The sequence below is a fragment of the Vombatus ursinus genome, unplaced genomic scaffold (genome assembly GCF_900497805.2).
Source record: "Vombatus ursinus unplaced genomic scaffold, bare-nosed wombat genome assembly UNPS02014945.1, whole genome shotgun sequence".
Lineage (NCBI taxonomy): Eukaryota > Metazoa > Chordata > Mammalia > Diprotodontia > Vombatidae > Vombatus > Vombatus ursinus.
Genome location: NW_020954723.1, coordinates 22,938,812 through 22,954,984, shown reverse-complemented (window position 1 = coordinate 22,954,984; position 16,173 = coordinate 22,938,812). Strand labels below are relative to the sequence as shown.

At 39.6% G+C, this 16,173-nt stretch overlaps 1 protein-coding gene and 1 pseudogene across 1 annotated transcript in view; both read left to right on the top strand.

Annotated features, from left to right (window-relative positions):
* The first annotated feature begins 9,164 nt into the window (after positions 1–9,164).
* The window catches only part of FLVCR2 (feline leukemia virus subgroup C cellular receptor family member 2), an 87,915-nt gene continuing 80,906 nt past the window's right edge, over positions 9,165–16,173 (top strand). The window contains exon 1 of the mRNA XM_027844937.1: positions 9,165–9,212. Coding sequence (XP_027700738.1) covers positions 9,180–9,212 — 33 coding nt within the window. The 5' untranslated portion in view covers positions 9,165–9,179. The remainder of the gene's footprint in view (positions 9,213–16,173) is intronic.
* On the top strand, positions 14,934–16,142 carry LOC114030024 (annotated as a pseudogene).

The window sequence follows — 16,173 nt, the reverse complement described above, 5'->3', positions numbered from 1 at the left end:
GAGATTTTTCCTCTGATCATACAGCAATGTGTCAGAATCTAAACTCCATTCTAGATTCTTGGACTTCCAGGCCACTGTTCTCCATGGATTTCAGGAACCACGGAAACAACAATGAGATGTCTTGCCTCCTAGATCAGTCATTGCTGCAAAGATAGCATGTGACCTAATACTCCCTCTCCTCTTCTACAGGTTTGAATGGCAGTGCTTTCCATGCCCTGTCAACATTTCTGAGTCTCTTGGTGATCCTCAAATAACCAGTAAGATATCGACCCAAAGAATGCTGTGTGTAGGTAGTCGATGGGCAAGTTAGCATCCTCTCCAAGTATGACTTAGTTTCTCCATAGTTAGGGTAGGACCAGTGAATTCTGGGGATGGAGGTCAAAGTGTTGGTACACTAGGAACATCCCTTCCGAAAAGGCTGGGGATGCATTCACTGTTCCTGCTGCATCACAGTATCTACCACTGGAACAACATGAAAAGGAAATGTGTCTCTTGTCTCTGCTTAGCAGACAACCCGACAGCTTCTCTGAGCAGCTGGCTTTCTAATGGAGGAAATTACTTATTTCTGTGACTTTAGTCTTAAAATCCTTTGACCTCTATCTTGCTCCTAGTTGCTCCCAGATCTGAGTGTGCATATGTGTGTGTGTGTGTGTGTGTGTGTGTGTGTGTGAGAAAGAGAGAGAAAGAGAGAGAGAGAGAAAGAGAGAGAGAGAGAGAGAGAGAGAGAGAGAGAGAGAGAGAGAAGTGAATGCTGGCAGAATTGGCCTGACCATCGTCATCACAGGAATAGTTGGGGCTATGATCTCAGGCATCAGGCTGGATAAAACTAAAACATACAAGTAAGTCTCTTTTATTCTTTAGGCATTTCATTAATGGATACTCTGGCCTGGGGGTAAGAATAAGGAGGGGGATGTAGACAGTGAAGGGAAAAATCAGAATGAGAATCTTGCCTCTTGAGGCAGCTGCATTTAAAGGGAGGAGGTAGAAAGAAAGAAATGGGGGAAAATGCCAATAATTGAAATTTATTTCACATTTTTCTTATCTGTGTTCCCAGTCTTTGGGTCTGTGTACCATAGGATCATAGATTAAAGCTAGAAGGGACCTTAAAGACCCTCACCAGCAGACCAGCTGAGACCCAAAGAGGTTAAACAATTTGCCTGAGGTTATACATGTACGGCAATGGGAGGCTAACATAACAATAAGCATCAGAGTTAGAATTTGAAGCCGGATCCTCTGATTACAAATCAAGCTGCTTTTCCATAACACCATGAGGGCCAATGGCATTGAGAAATAAAATGAAATTTGTTTCATTGTCTCAATTCCCCCTTGCCCTCCTCCTTGACCCATTTGTGATACATGTAGTAGGAGGTACAGCTATTCAGCATTTCCTAACAGTTGAAACTTGCATTCACAAACTTATAGCTTTAGAGCTTTAAGGAACTTTAACCTGACTCCCTCACTTTACAGATAAGGAAACTGAGGTCTAACTGAGAGGTTAACTGACTTGTCCCAGATTACGTAAGTAGCAAATGGCAGAGCCAGGAATTGAACCTAGGTCCTCTGCCTCCAAATCCAGGATACTTTCCACTGTTACTTTCTGATCATTTTTATTTGTCCTTATCACTAATTAGATTCCAAGTGTGTAGAATAGAGGTTCTTAACCATTTTGTGTCATGAACTGCTGTGGCTTCTGGTGAAGCCTATGGATCCCCTTTCAGTATAATGTTTTTTTTAAAAAATACATAATGTAAAATGTTAAAAATACAAATTGTAAAAATTACTAAATATAAAATAAAATTACAAAGGAAACTAATTATAGCTATCAAAATATAGAAATTATATATATATATATGTATATATAACTATCAAGATTTTTTTAAGAGGTCATGCACTCCAGATTTTAACCCTTAACCTAGTAGGTTCATACCCTCTTCAATTTTTCCTTACTTTTGAATCTCCCCACAGAGCAGGACAGTACTAGGTACACATGATATGCTGCTCAGTGCACATGGACTGACAGAGCCAACTATACCTTGAAACTCCCTGGGAAGCCATCAGAGTTCTCCTACAAAACAGACAGGGGCCTCCAACCGTTCTTGCCCTCCTTAGGTTATGGACAGTGCCAAACGTGTTCCCCAACTAATGAACTAGCTTCTCTGTACTGCTAGTCAGACCAGATAGTTTGGTGGTCTAATGGATAGGGTACTGGACTTGGGGTCAGGAAGATCTGAGTTCAGCTCTGGCTTCAGACACTTACTAGCTCTGTGACCCTGGGCAAGATTCTCAACCTCTCTCAGTCTGAATATCCTCTTCTGTAAAATGAGTGTATTAAATTTGCTGATCTCTAAGATCTCATCTGGCTTTAAATCTGTGATAAGGACTTCTTCAGTTGTGCTTTATCAAAGGCCAGTTGACTCTACTGGCCAAAACTATTTTTGTGGATCAGGAAAACATGAGTCCATATGCCCAAAGATCTATAAAACTGTGCATACCCTTTGACCCAGCAATACCACTACTAGGCTTGTATCCCAAAGAGATCATAAAAAGAAAAAAGAACCTACATGTACAAAAATATTTATAGCAGCTCCTTTTGTGGTGGCCAAGAATTGAAAATTGAGGGGATGCCCATCAGTTGGGGAATGGCTGAACAAGTTGTGGTATATGATTGTGATGGAATATTATTGATCTATGAGAAATGACGAGGAGGCAGATTTCAGAAAAACCTGGAAAGACATGAACTGATGCTGGGTGAAGTGAGTAGAACCAGGAGAACATTATGCACAGTAACAGCAACATTGTGCAATGATCAACTATGTTAGCTTTTCTCAGCAATACAATGATCCAAGACAATTCCAAAAGACTCGTGATGGAAAATATTATCCACATCCAATGAAAGAACTGATGGGAGTCTGAATGCAGATCGAAGCATGCTATTTTCACTTTCTTTGTTTTTGTGTTTTTTCCCTTTTGTTCTGTTTCTTCTTTCACAGCATGACCAATGTGGAAATATGTTTTACATTATTGCACATGTATAACCTATATCAGATTTCTTGCCATCTTGGGGATGGGGAAGGGAGGAAGGGAGAAAAATTTGGAACTTAAAATCTTACATAAAATGAATGCTGAAAATTGTCTTTACATGTAATTGGAAAAAATAAAATGCTATTTAAATTTTTTTAAGAAAGGAAAACATGAGTTCAGATCCAGTCTTAGACAAGTCACTTGGGCAAGTCACTTAACCACTGTCTGCCTCCATTTCCTCAACTGTAAGATGAAGATAATAATAACACCCATCTCACAGAACTGATGTGAGGATCAGATGAGATAACATTTGTAAAGCAGTTAACATAGTGACTGGTACATAGTAGGTACTTAATAAATATATATATATATATATGTATATATGTATATGTGTGTATTTATGTGTCTATGTATACATCATCTGTCTGTCAAGACTCAATGGCTTGGGGGTGGTGCTGAGGGCCAAAGATTTCATTCTTTCCCCAATCTCAGCACAGTGAACCCTGGGAAGAGGAAGCTGTAATAGTCTGCTTAGGGAGTAGCTAGTGCCCCCTGCCTTCATGCCACTTTGATGATGCAAGCAAGCAAGATGTCAGGGGCTGCTGCCAAGGCTCATCACAAGCAATTCAGTCTCACCAGTCTCTCCTTTTAGAGCAGAAAAGGGAGAAGGGGGTGAGGAAAAATCATTTATTAATAATATAGTTCTCAACTCCCTAAGGCCAAACCTTCCCTGAGGTGAAGCACTGGTATAAAACCAGGGCACATGTCATAGACCTGACTATACCACAGTATTAACACTTCCTACCACAGGGCTGCCCTTCTTGCCCTTCACTTCCCAGTGTCCCAGACAATTCCAAATTGAAGAGCAGTTGCTGATCGGCATTGGTTTTTTCACTGGGCAATTCTCTATACTAAATTTCTTACTCAGCAGTTAGCATAGTGTCTTGGGAGTTGAGAACTATATTATGCTGGTTTGTCTTACTTCAATTTACACTTGATTCCTCATCCTCATACTTTACTCACTTGTGGAACTAGGTCCCAGAAGAATTTATAAATGACGTCACCATCATTAAGCACCTACTACGTGCCAGTCACTATGCTAATTGCTTTACAAATGTTACCTTATCTGATCCTCACAACAACTCTATGAGATGGGTGTTATTATCATCTCCATCTTACATTTGAGTGTCACCACCACTCTTACTGTTCCCATCTTAGATCAAGCCCTCATCACCTCTCAACTGGATTATTGCAATAACCTTATAATTGATCTCTTTGCCTCAATATACCTGCAGTAGATTGGGTATCTTTGGATTGTTGTTTGGTCTTTTAGTCATTTCTGACTCTTCATGACCTCATGGACCATAGCACACTAATACTGTCCATAGGGTTTTCTTGGCAAAGATGCTAGAGTGGTTTGCCATTTCTTTTTCCAGTGGATTAAGGCAAACAGAGGTTAAGTGACTTGCCCAGGTTAATAAGTGTCTGAGGTCAGATTTGATTTCAGACTTTCCTGACTCCAGGCCCTGCACCCTATCCACTGAGTCACCTAGCTGCTCAGGTACACAGATACATTTTCTAGTTGTGGTGCTACAATATCCTGGTTCTTCTCTTATTTGTCAGACCTTTCCTCAGTTTCTTTTGTTGGATCTTCATCCAAGACATATTCTCAATCATGGGTGTCCTCTAAGGCTCTGTCCTTGGCTATTTTCTTTTTTTTCTATACTGTCTCACCTGATGATTTCATCAGCTCCCCCAGGTGCAATTATCAACTCTATGCGGAGAATTTTCAGATTTACAAATCTAGCCCATCTCTTTTCTGAGTTCTAATCTCACATCTCCAAATGTCTTTTGCACATGGCAAAATGAGTATCTCATAGGAATCCTAAATGCAATATATCCAAAGCAGAACTCACTACTTTTCCCCTGAAATTCTCCCCTTTTCTGATTTTTCCTATTATAGTGAGGACACCACCATCCTCCCAGCCATCCAGGCTTGCAACTTTCACTCTACCCTTGACTCTTCACTCACCCTTACTCCAAGTATTCAACTTGTTGCAGTGTCTGGTTGAGTAATCTGTATAACATCTCATATGTAGTATCCCTTTCTTTTCTTTTTTAAAATTTTATTTTATTTTGAACTTAAGAAATAAAACAAGCATTTCCACAATATAGTAGAACAGAAAAAAGATGATTGTACATGAAACTGCAAATCTATTATGTACAACTTGCTATTCCTTTTAAATATGTAATAAAGTTATCATGTAAATTTCTTTTTTTTTCCTTTTTTTCCTCCCTCCTCACCTCCTGTCTCCCAGCCTAGAGGAGGCTAACATAAGGCACAAATATGTATCTTTCCAAAATCATTCTATATATATTTCTATTTATCAGTTCTTTCTCTAGATGCAGATAGCATCTTCCTTCATATGTCCTTTGTAGTTAATTTGGGCATTTATAATAGTCAAAATGACTTAGTCACTCAAAGCTGTTCTTAAAACAGTATCGTTGTTAATGTATACAGTGTTCTCTTGGTTCTGCTCATTTCACCATTCATTATTTCATGCAAGTCTTTGTTTTTCTAAGATGGTTGAGTTCATCATTTCTTACAGCACAGTAGTATTCCATCACCATCATATACCACAACTTGTTCAACCATTCCCCAATTGATGGGCATCCTGACAATCTCCAGTTCTTTGCCACCACAAAGAGAGCTGCTATAAATATTTAGAATATTGGTTCTATCTCTTTTTTCTTAATTATCTTGGGAAACAGACCTACTAGTGGTATTGCTTTCTTAACAACCACAGTTCAGGTTTCTTAACTAGACCTCTCACCTGGACTATTGCAATAGCTTTCTAATTAGTCTTCTGGCCCCCAGTCTTTACCCTAGTCAGTCTATCTCCACAAATATATCGAAACAATTATCCTAAAGTATAGGTCTGACCATATGACCCCCATTACTCAAGAAATACGGGTTTTTCCCTGTTACTTCCTAAATCTTCCATTTGGCATTTAAATCCCTTCACATTCTGGCTCTTTCCTACTTTTCCAGTTTTTCTATACTGTACTTTGCTCCCCTTTAAAGCTTCTGTAATCCAGTTATACTCACTTCTTTCTGGTCTTCAGGCATAACATTTCATTGTCTGTCCTCATGCCTTTACATTGGCTCTTTCTTTCCCATGCCTGTTATTCTCCCCATCTTCACTTCTTTTTTTTTTCTTATGTATGGCAATCCAGGCATGGGACAGCTCTTTTATTTTTAATATGCATTTTATTTTCCCCCAATTACATGTTAAAACTTTTTTAAAAATTTATCTTTTTTTTAAATTTTTAATTTTTTTAAATTAATTTTTGAGTTCCAAATTCTATCCCTCTATCTCTCCTTCCCTTCCTCCTTCCTGTTCCCCTCCCTGAGATGGTAAGCAATCAGATACAGGTTATACATGTTCAATCATGTAAGACATTTCCATATTAGTTATTTTGTACAAGAAGACTCGAATAAAAGGGAAAGAATGAAAAAAAGGATGTGAAAAATAGCATGCTTCGATCTGTATTCAAACTACAGCATTTCTTTTTCTGGAGGCGGATAGTATGCTTTGTCATTAGTCTTTTGGGATTTTCTTGGATCATTGTATTGCTGAGAATAGGTAAGTCATTCACAATTCTTCGTCAAACATTATTGCTGTTACTGTGTATAATATTCTCCTGGTTCTGTTCACATCACTTTGCATCAGTTCATGTAAGTCCAGGTTTTTCTGAGATCATCTTGCTTGTCATCTCTTTTAGCACAATAATATTTCATTTCAATCATATACCACAGCTTGTTTAGCCATTCCCCAATTGATGGGTATCCCTTTGATTTCCAATTCTTAGCCACCACAAAAAGAGCTGCTATACATATTTTTGTATAAATAGGTCGTTCCATCCCCACTCCACCCCCTTTTTTTGATGTGGTATTGCTGGATCAAAGAGTTTGCAAAGTTTTATAGACTTTTGGGCATAGTTCCAAATTGCTCTCCAGAATGGTTGGATCAGTTCTCAACTCCACTAACAGTGCAGTAGTTTCCCAGTTTTCCCACATCCCCTCCAGCATCCATCATTTACCTTTCTTTGTCATATTAGCCAATCTGATTGGATGTGAGCTAGTATTTCAGAGTTGTTTTAATTTGCATTTCTCTAGTCAGTAGTTAGAGCATTTTTTTATATGACTATAGATAGCATTGATTTCTTTGTCTGAAAACTGCCTGTGCATATTCACTTCTGCTCCTTGGTTTCCCCTGCTTTTGTCAGAACTAGCTCAAATCTCTCCTGCTATAGAAAGTCTTCCCAAGTCCCTTCCACCCTTACCTCAGCCGCTCTGTGTCTACTCTATATATCTTAGATATATCTAATTATCTACTTGTCTTCTACCCCAGTAGAATGTGTGTTTCGTGAGAACAGTGACTATTTTCCTTATATCCCCAGCAGTTTGCACATGGAGCCTAAAAGTATTTGTCAATTGATTGCCTGACGAACTCGTGGCAATGGTGAGAATAGTGGTCCCACTGTACTATATGCATGGAGAGCTATTTTTTTAAAGTGGAGAGGTTAGTAGGTAGGGATGGAAGGAATGGAGAGGGAAGAAGGCTGTTCACTCCCAACCTCTTCTGACTGCTCTAGTTCTGTGGTCCTAATGCTTATGGCAACCATGAGCTTCTTCCAGAGCTACCAAGGCATCCAAAGCACCCTGCATCAATTGTCAATAAAAGCAAGTCCCTATGGATGCCCCTGGGGAACATCAATTAGTCCCGTTCTTTCCTTAAGTTTATGATAGGAGTTCCACCTAACCAGTTGGAGACCTTCCTTACTTCCTCTTCACACCGTGATTAGATTGTTCACAAATAAATCCTTACTCTTGCCAACTAGCCAATCTCCTCTTATCAAACAATTAACTTTTATTTCTGTTCTTCTTTGGAATTCCTCTTTCCTTCAATTTTGAATTTGAATGTTGTAGCCTGCTTATGCATACCCTGCACTTCTCCATTGCTCTGAGTGGTGCTCATTCTGAATTCTTTGGAGGCAGTTGGAACATTTGAGTAAAAGGAGTGGATAAGCTAAATGTTTGCATTTTTAAAATTTCACACCCCAGGGCAAAGCACCCCAAATCCCAGATTAGTTATGAATCTGGGTGAGCAGTGGTGTTTTTTTTCCTTGAGGTACAGATGAAGTGGAAATATAATAGAGTAGCAGATCCTACGGATGTTATTATATCATATTTTTTGGTTCTGGGGTTAGAAAGGTAGGTCAGGGCAATTTTCTAAGACTATAAATCAGTGATGGATTGTTAATCAGAATTAGTCGAGGGAGTTTCCATTCTTCAAGCTCCTCATATTGATGAAATGCAGGTCCAGACTCCCCTAACCCTCCATCTCCTGTTATTTATTAATCTTATAGGTTATTAATATATCAATATATGTTGTGTTAGTAAAAACGGACAAAATCCCAGCAGTGAAAGTGGGATGCCTCTGGAAATCTACTGTGTAGTCCCTGAGTCTTATATCTGCAGCCAGGAAAATCTACACTTGGAGTCAGGAACATCTGAATTCAAATCTGACCATCTGTGTGACCCTGGGCAAGTCATTCAACTTTTATCTGCCTCAGTTTTCTTATCTGTAAAATGGGGATAATAATACCACCTACCTCCCAGGGTTGTGGTGAGGATCACATGAGATAATAATTGTAAAGCACTTGGCAAACCACCTTAAAGCACTATAGAAATGCTACTTGTAATCATGTTAAGAACTCTTTTTTGAGACAGTTCTTCCTCGCATTTGTCTTTTTAGAAAGATGTTATGGATGCTCCCATTTACCTTCTTCCCACCTAGAATGTGGTGTAGGGCTACAGATTCACTTTGGGAAAGTCTTGATGTGCAGAGACTTTACTCTCCCCAGTTACTAAGTTGTTTGCCACTATGAGGAAAGACACCCTTGAGCCTAGGAAGTACATCTGTCAAATATGCTTCATAAGGTACAGGTCTGATCAGTACTCAACAAGGAAAATGTGGGGATTTCCTACTGACTCTCTTGCCTCTTGCTTCCAGACAAACAACAGTGGTGGTTTATTCCATGGCCTTGGTGGGCATGGTGGTGTTTACTGTGACCTTGGGCCTTGGATACCTATGGGTTGTGTTCATCACAGCAGGCATGCTGGGGTAAGTTGCTGCTACTATATTTTAATTGGCAGGTGATGTCCCCTTGTCCTTCAATACGCTGACATTCTAGGAAGCAGTATCTATTCTTTCCTGCCTTCTCCAATCTATAATATGGACCAAGTGACCTACATGATGACCTTTACAAATGGGGCCTTTGTTCTGCTTAAATGGGTAGCACAAATCAAGGGTCCATTGTACACTATAACAGCAATATTGTACAATAAAGAACTGTGAATGACTTGGCTTTTCTCAGCAATACAATGATCCAAGGCAATCCCAAAGGACTAATGAGGAAACATAATGTCCACCTCCAGAGAAAGAACTGATATTGTCTGAATACAGACTGAAGCATGCTATTTTTCAAAATTCTTTCTTTTATTCTTTTTCTTTTATTCAAGTCTTCTTGTACAAAATGACTATTATAGAAATGTTTTACATGATTGCACATATATAACCTGTATCTGATTACTTATCATCTCAGGGAGGCAGAGAGAAGTGGAAGGGAGAAAAGGATAGAATTTTGAACTCAAAACTTAAAAAAATGTTAAAAATTGTTTTAACATGTAATTGGGGGAATATATCCAACCATACATACATATATACATACATACATATGAGGGACTGTCTGATGTTGGCTACTGCCAAGTGGAGGTTGTGGCAAAATGGGGTAGGAACTGGGTATTAGGAAGTAACCGGAGCTCATGCTTCCGAGGCAGTGGGCAGTGCTATTGGAGCTGTGATAGCTGGGGAAGGAACAGAATACAAGGAAGTAGCCAGAGCACGTGCTCCTGAGGCAGGGGGCTGTGCCACGTGGTAGTGGGACGGCAGAGGACGAGTTCCCTTTGCTTAGTCCCCTCCCTAAATGCAACGTCAACCCCAGACGCCTCCTTCCTGTGTCCTTCCTGACTTCCTGGGTCATGTACCTTCCCTTTGTGTAGCACTGACCCCAGATGCCTCCTCACGGTATCTGGGCCTGACTTCCTAGGTCACGTGCTCTCTCTTTGTCTATGCACTAATCCCAGACTCTTCCTTCCTGTATCTGGTCCTAGCCTCCTGCGTCACTTCCTCTCCCTTGCGCTAAACTCAGACATCCCCTTCCGGTATTGACCCTACAATCATTGACTAGTAGGCGGGCTGAGGAGGAGGGGCTAAGTAGGTACTTAAGGAACGGTCCTGGTCGGAGCACGCGCTCTCTTTGCTCCTGCTCTGTTGCTCTGGCCTTCCTGCTTGGCCTTGCTGTGATGGCCTCTGAATAAAGCTCGGGTGTTGGCACCTCCTGGTCGGCTCATCTCTGTGTGTTTATCCGGGTAGGCCCCGAAGACTGGTAAGTATGACTCTGGCAGCCTGCTCCTTATAGGAGGAGAGTGCACGGCGCGGCCGGCACACATACACACATACATATGTGTATGTGTATATATATATATGAACAAGTCAAGAAGTCAAGAGTCCTTGGGCCTTCAGTCTCTGTCAATTTGCTGGGAGAGAATAAATTTCGGGATGCTTCCTTTTCAGAGTTTCTCTTAGTGTCTTAGGAGTTTTTAGGTCCTTTTCTAGGATTCTATTCCATGTTTATATGCTACATTTAAAAACACTTCTGAATTATTTTTTAAAAATCACTGCTGAGAGATAATAGAAAATAGTACATTGTTGTCTAGTTGTGTCTACTTACCACAGGGAATTCTCCCTTTATTCCACCATTCCTTCCCTGATCTTTTCTGTAGTATTCCAGGCACCTAGTCCTGCTAAGGAGCCATTCCTGGGAGAGACAGCAGTTTAGTTGTTATTGTTATGTGGTTGGTTTTCAGTGGTGTCCTACTCTTCGTGACCCCGTTTGGGGTTTTCTTGGCAGAGATACTGGAGTGGTTTGCCATTTTCTTCTCCAGCTCATTTTATAGAGGAGGAAACTGAGACAAACAGGATTAAGTGACTTGCCCAAGGTCACACAGCTACTAAGTGTCTTGAGGCAGAATTTAAATTCATGAAAATGAGTCTTCCTGACTACAGGTCCATCATTCTATCCATTGCACTTAGTTGCCCCATTCTGTGTATCAAGTGCTTGTCAAAACTATCTGTGATTCTACAGCTCAGGATTGAATTTTTTTTTGAGGGGTAATTAGTTATAGGTGTTTTCAAAAAATATATTACTTTACAAATAAATCAACTCCTCTGTAAGTAAAATCCCAAAGGGATTTTAAATTCACAAGCTGACATTACGCATGCAGGAATTAATTTGTGGTTAAGTCACTTGTTCAGTTCATGGCTCTCCTCTGGGTTGTTTAGTTGTATTTACAATGTCAAAAAGTAAATAACTCTCAGTTGTTGCTAAGTGCAGTCTCATTAGTAAACAGTGCCTTGAGCAAATCAGTTTATTTTTCTTCCTTTTAAAAATCATCCTCAATAATCAGCTACTCTCTCTGCATTATCCCTGTACTTCTCCCAAGAAAATGGAGCTCCACCAGAACAGAGACCTTTGTTGTTTTTATTGCTGCAGAGCACCTGGGCCAAATGCCTGAGTGATAAGAATATTATCTTATATTGGCATAGACTATTACAGTTTACAAAGCACTTTCAAACAATCTCATTCACCTCTCACAAGAATCTTGTAAGCTATGTAGGAAAAGTATGGTATTGGGCCTCGTTTTGTTATTGTTGTTGTTGAGTCTTTTCAGTTGTGTCCAACTCTTTGTGACCTCATTTGGGGGTTTCTTGACAGAGATCCTGGAGTGGTTTGCCATTTACTTCTTCAGCTCATTTTATAGATGAGGAAATTGAGGCAGACAGGGGTAAGTGACTTGTCCAGGGTCACACAGCTAGTAAGTGTCTGAGGCTGGATTTGAACTCAAATCTTTCTGACTCCAGGCCTAGAGCTCTATTCACTGAACCAGAAATGTCTTTCTGTGTGTCTTCCTCACATAAGGGACTCTCATAGGTAGTAAATAGGATTGACCAAATGTCCAGGTCTTCCAGTTCTTTGGCAAGGCTGCCAGGTAGTTGGGATCACTAGAAAGGGTGTGCACAGCTAATCGAATCTGGATGAGGAGTGCACAATCCATAGAAAATGACCTCCCTCCTGTTAAGTGTATTGGCTCTGCAGGCTTACCAAACCTGTTGTTGATATTTAGGCTTCTTCTGCAAGAATCTGGGTGCCATGATAACAGGCATTTATAAAAGAGCTTAGAGATTTACAAGGTGCTGCACATAACAGGATTTCACATGATCCTCACAACAACCCTTTGAAGTAAGCACTATAGATATGATCTGCATTTTACAGATGAGAAAACTCATAGGCTCATTGATTTGGAGCTAGAATTTAGAGATGGAGAGAAAACTGAGGCTTAAAGAAGTTAAATGACTTGCTCAGGGTCATGCAACTAGTAAGTGTCTGAAGCAGGATTTAAACTCAGTTGTTTTTGACTTGAGATCTCAGAGGTTAAATGATTTGCCCAGGGTCACGAAGCTAGTGTCATAAGTGATTAGATGAATCATAGGTCACTTAGCAAGAATCATAGTTGTCCTTCGTTCTTGAAGAGGGCCAAAATGACAACACTACATTGGGGTCAAGGTACAGTGTGTCCAACTGTGGCTGATCAAACCTATGTGAACTTGGAAGACTCTACCACAAGTTGGGCACAAATAGTGAACATTCGGAGTGGAGATGTCCCTAAATTTACACATCTCACCTTTCTTTTGAGCTACTACAATTCTGCCTTGCTCAAAGAGCACAGTGCCTTCTTTGATGTGGGCACACCATACTAAGTGGTCCTGTGCCAGTGTCTCCCATGTCTCAATCAATTCCAAAGTTCTTCAGAGAGACCTTGAGAGTGTCCTTGAGAGCTAGAATCATAGGTGAAATCAAAGGGTGTTTGGAACATCTTTTGATTCCAAACCAAGCACACCTTCTTCTGTCATACAGTTGAACAATTGTACCAACTATTCTATAAACAACTATATATAAACAAGCTGTATATAGGATAAACTGGAAATAATTAACATATGGAAGACCTTAAGAAAGTCTCTGTTTGCATTCAGTTAGGAATAAGATTCCTATCAAGCAGCAGAGACAACCTGTTAGAGACTGGCCTAACACCAGCACTCATGTTAGGACACAACGAGACACAGGCAAGTCATTGAATACTAACATAAGGAAGTTACTTTGTCCTAACACAGCAAGGATATGCAGGAAGCATACAATAGCACTTGGATCTTTGGATGTTTTCCTCCTCATCTTCATAGGGAATTGAATCTGGTCAACAGAACAGGGTAAGGTGACTCATGGTTGGAGGGTACTCTCCAAGTGGGTAGAACTTTTTGTTTCTTTGTGTAACCAATAAAAGTTTCACCAAAGGAGGCAGGAGCCAGTCAAGACCCAGGGATAGCTTTTTTTTTTTCTAAAGCTATGGTGTATTTTCATTTGTTTCAAATATTTACTAGTTACATTTTTAAAAAAATTTAACATTCATTTTAGAAAATTGAGTTCTAAAATATGTTTAATATGATTGTACAGTACAGCCTATATCAGATTGCTTGCCTTCTTAGGAAAGGGGAAGAGGAAGGTGGGAAAAATTTTGGAACTCAAAATCTTATAAAAGTGAATGTTGAAAACTATCTTTACATGTAATTGGAAAAAAATAAAAATACTATTGAGTGGGGGAAAACAGAAAAAAATTTGAGTTCCAAATTCTCTCCCTCACTCCTTCCCTTCCCTTGTCCCTTAAGAAGTCAAGTAATATGATATCAATAATACATGTGAAATCATGCAAAACATTTCCATATAAGCCATGTTACAAAAGAAAATGAATAAACACAAAAACAAGATAAATGAAGAAAATGAAAAAATAATAAAGTAAAAAAAAAAAGAAAGCTTGGTTGCCTTTTAGGGACAACTAACATCTATTGGAGGGAAACAGGGAATCCTCCTCCTGTCACTGACCCTCATCCCTATTTATAGAAACAGAACTGTGCTTCGTTTTCAGACAGTCTTGGTGTTATCTGTTTATGAATGTGGCCTGAACAACCGATTTGTGACAAGGAGACCTCAGTATCCTGTTTATACCTAACTTGTGTAAGGTTTGGCAGGTGTTTGCAGAGTTCTGCCTCGGAAAGAGTATGAAGTATTTTCATGCAAAGCAGTACTGCTGAATGCCAAAGTGGTCTGGCCATTGTTGCTGTTGGCTAACATTTCAAAGCCCTCATTGCTCGAAATTATGATTTAATGCATTATTGTAGTTTTCTTCTGTGTATCTTGCTTGCTGTCCTTCCATTCCAGGTCATCTGATAGAAGATGTTCGGGTTATCCTGCTGTTCCTAATTCTCTTCATGCCTTTTTTTTTTTTTTTGCAAATTGTGTTATAAAAAGAGTCATTTCTATGCCACTAGAATGTTTTAGCCTCTGATCAAACTTGTACTTTATGGAGAAACTGCATAGAACCCCATGCTTTTCATCATTCTTCCTTTCTCAATTCTACATAGCTGGGTTAGGGAGCAACCCCTTGAACACTGAGACCATATTAGACATACTTCAAGTCTTAGTTTATTTGAAATTTATAGATATTCTTGACACATGGAAATGCAAACTGAGTGTTCTTTGACATTTTTCCTCTGGAAATGACTTTTGATAATCCACTAGTTAAAGAAATTTGATCATATACTTAGAAGAAAGAGCTGGACAGGATCAGGAGACAAGGAGGTCATATAATGCCTCTAGCACTTATCTGTTTGACCATGGGCAAATCCCTTAAACTCTCTATCAGTGTGTTAATTTCTAAAGTGGGAACACCAGCTGTGGTACTTTCCTCACAAGATCATTTGATGCTCCAAACAGATAGGGTACATAAAACACTATACACCCATGGGCAAAGTCAGAAGGAGAGTATGCTTATAAATGCTTATGCACTGAATTCAGGGCATGCCTGAAAGAATAGTTAATGTGAAAATTGCTTGCCTGGACTTTAGCCTGCAGAAAACAAAAATGAAGCTTGATGTACAAGTGGTCATTATAGATCCAGAAAAACTGGATCAAATTAGAAAGAGAGAATCAGATATTACTAAGGAGAGGATTCAAAAAATAATGACCACTGGTGCCAATGTTATTCTAACTACTGGTGGAATTGATGATATGTGTCTAAAGTACTTTGAGTTTTCAACTATAACGGTCCAAAGAGTTTTGAAAAGGGACCATAAGCGAATTGCTAACAGCATCTGGAGCAACCATTTTGTCAACACTTGCTAATGTGGAAGGTGAAGATAGTTTTGAAGCTCCAATGTTGGGGCACACAGAAGAGGTAGTACAAGAGAGGATTTGGGATGATGAGCTAATTTTAATCAAAAACACTAGAGCTCAAATATCTGCTTCAATTATCTTACGTGGAGCAAATGACTTCATGTGGGAGGAGATGGAGTGCTCTTTAAATGATGCTTTTTGTGTAGTTAAGAGAGTCCTGGAGTCAAAGTCTGTAGTGCCAGGTGGTGGTGTTAGAGAAGCAGCCCTTTCCATTTATCTGGAGAACTTTACAACCAGCATGGGATCATGGGAACAACTTGCTATTGCAGAATTTGCCAGATCTCTTCTTATTATTCCCAACACATTGGAGGTTAATGCTGTCTAAGACTCCATAGATTTGGTGGCCAAGTTAAGAGTTTTTCATAAAGGCTCAGGTTAACCCAGAACACAAGAACCTAAAGTGGATTGGTCTTGATTTAATCAATGGCAAACCTCAAGACACCGGGTAGAGTGGTGTATTTGAACCTACCATGGTTAAAGTTAAGAGTCTGACATTTGCAACAGAAGCTGCAACTACCATTCTTCCAATCAATGACCTCATTAGGTTACATCCAGAAAGTAAAAATTATAAAAGAGGAGGAAGAGGAAATTATGAAGATGGAGTTCACTCTGGAGCTATTGAAGATGAATCTGGTTTTCTCTATTTATAGCAAGGTTACTAATTTCATCCTGTACCATTTT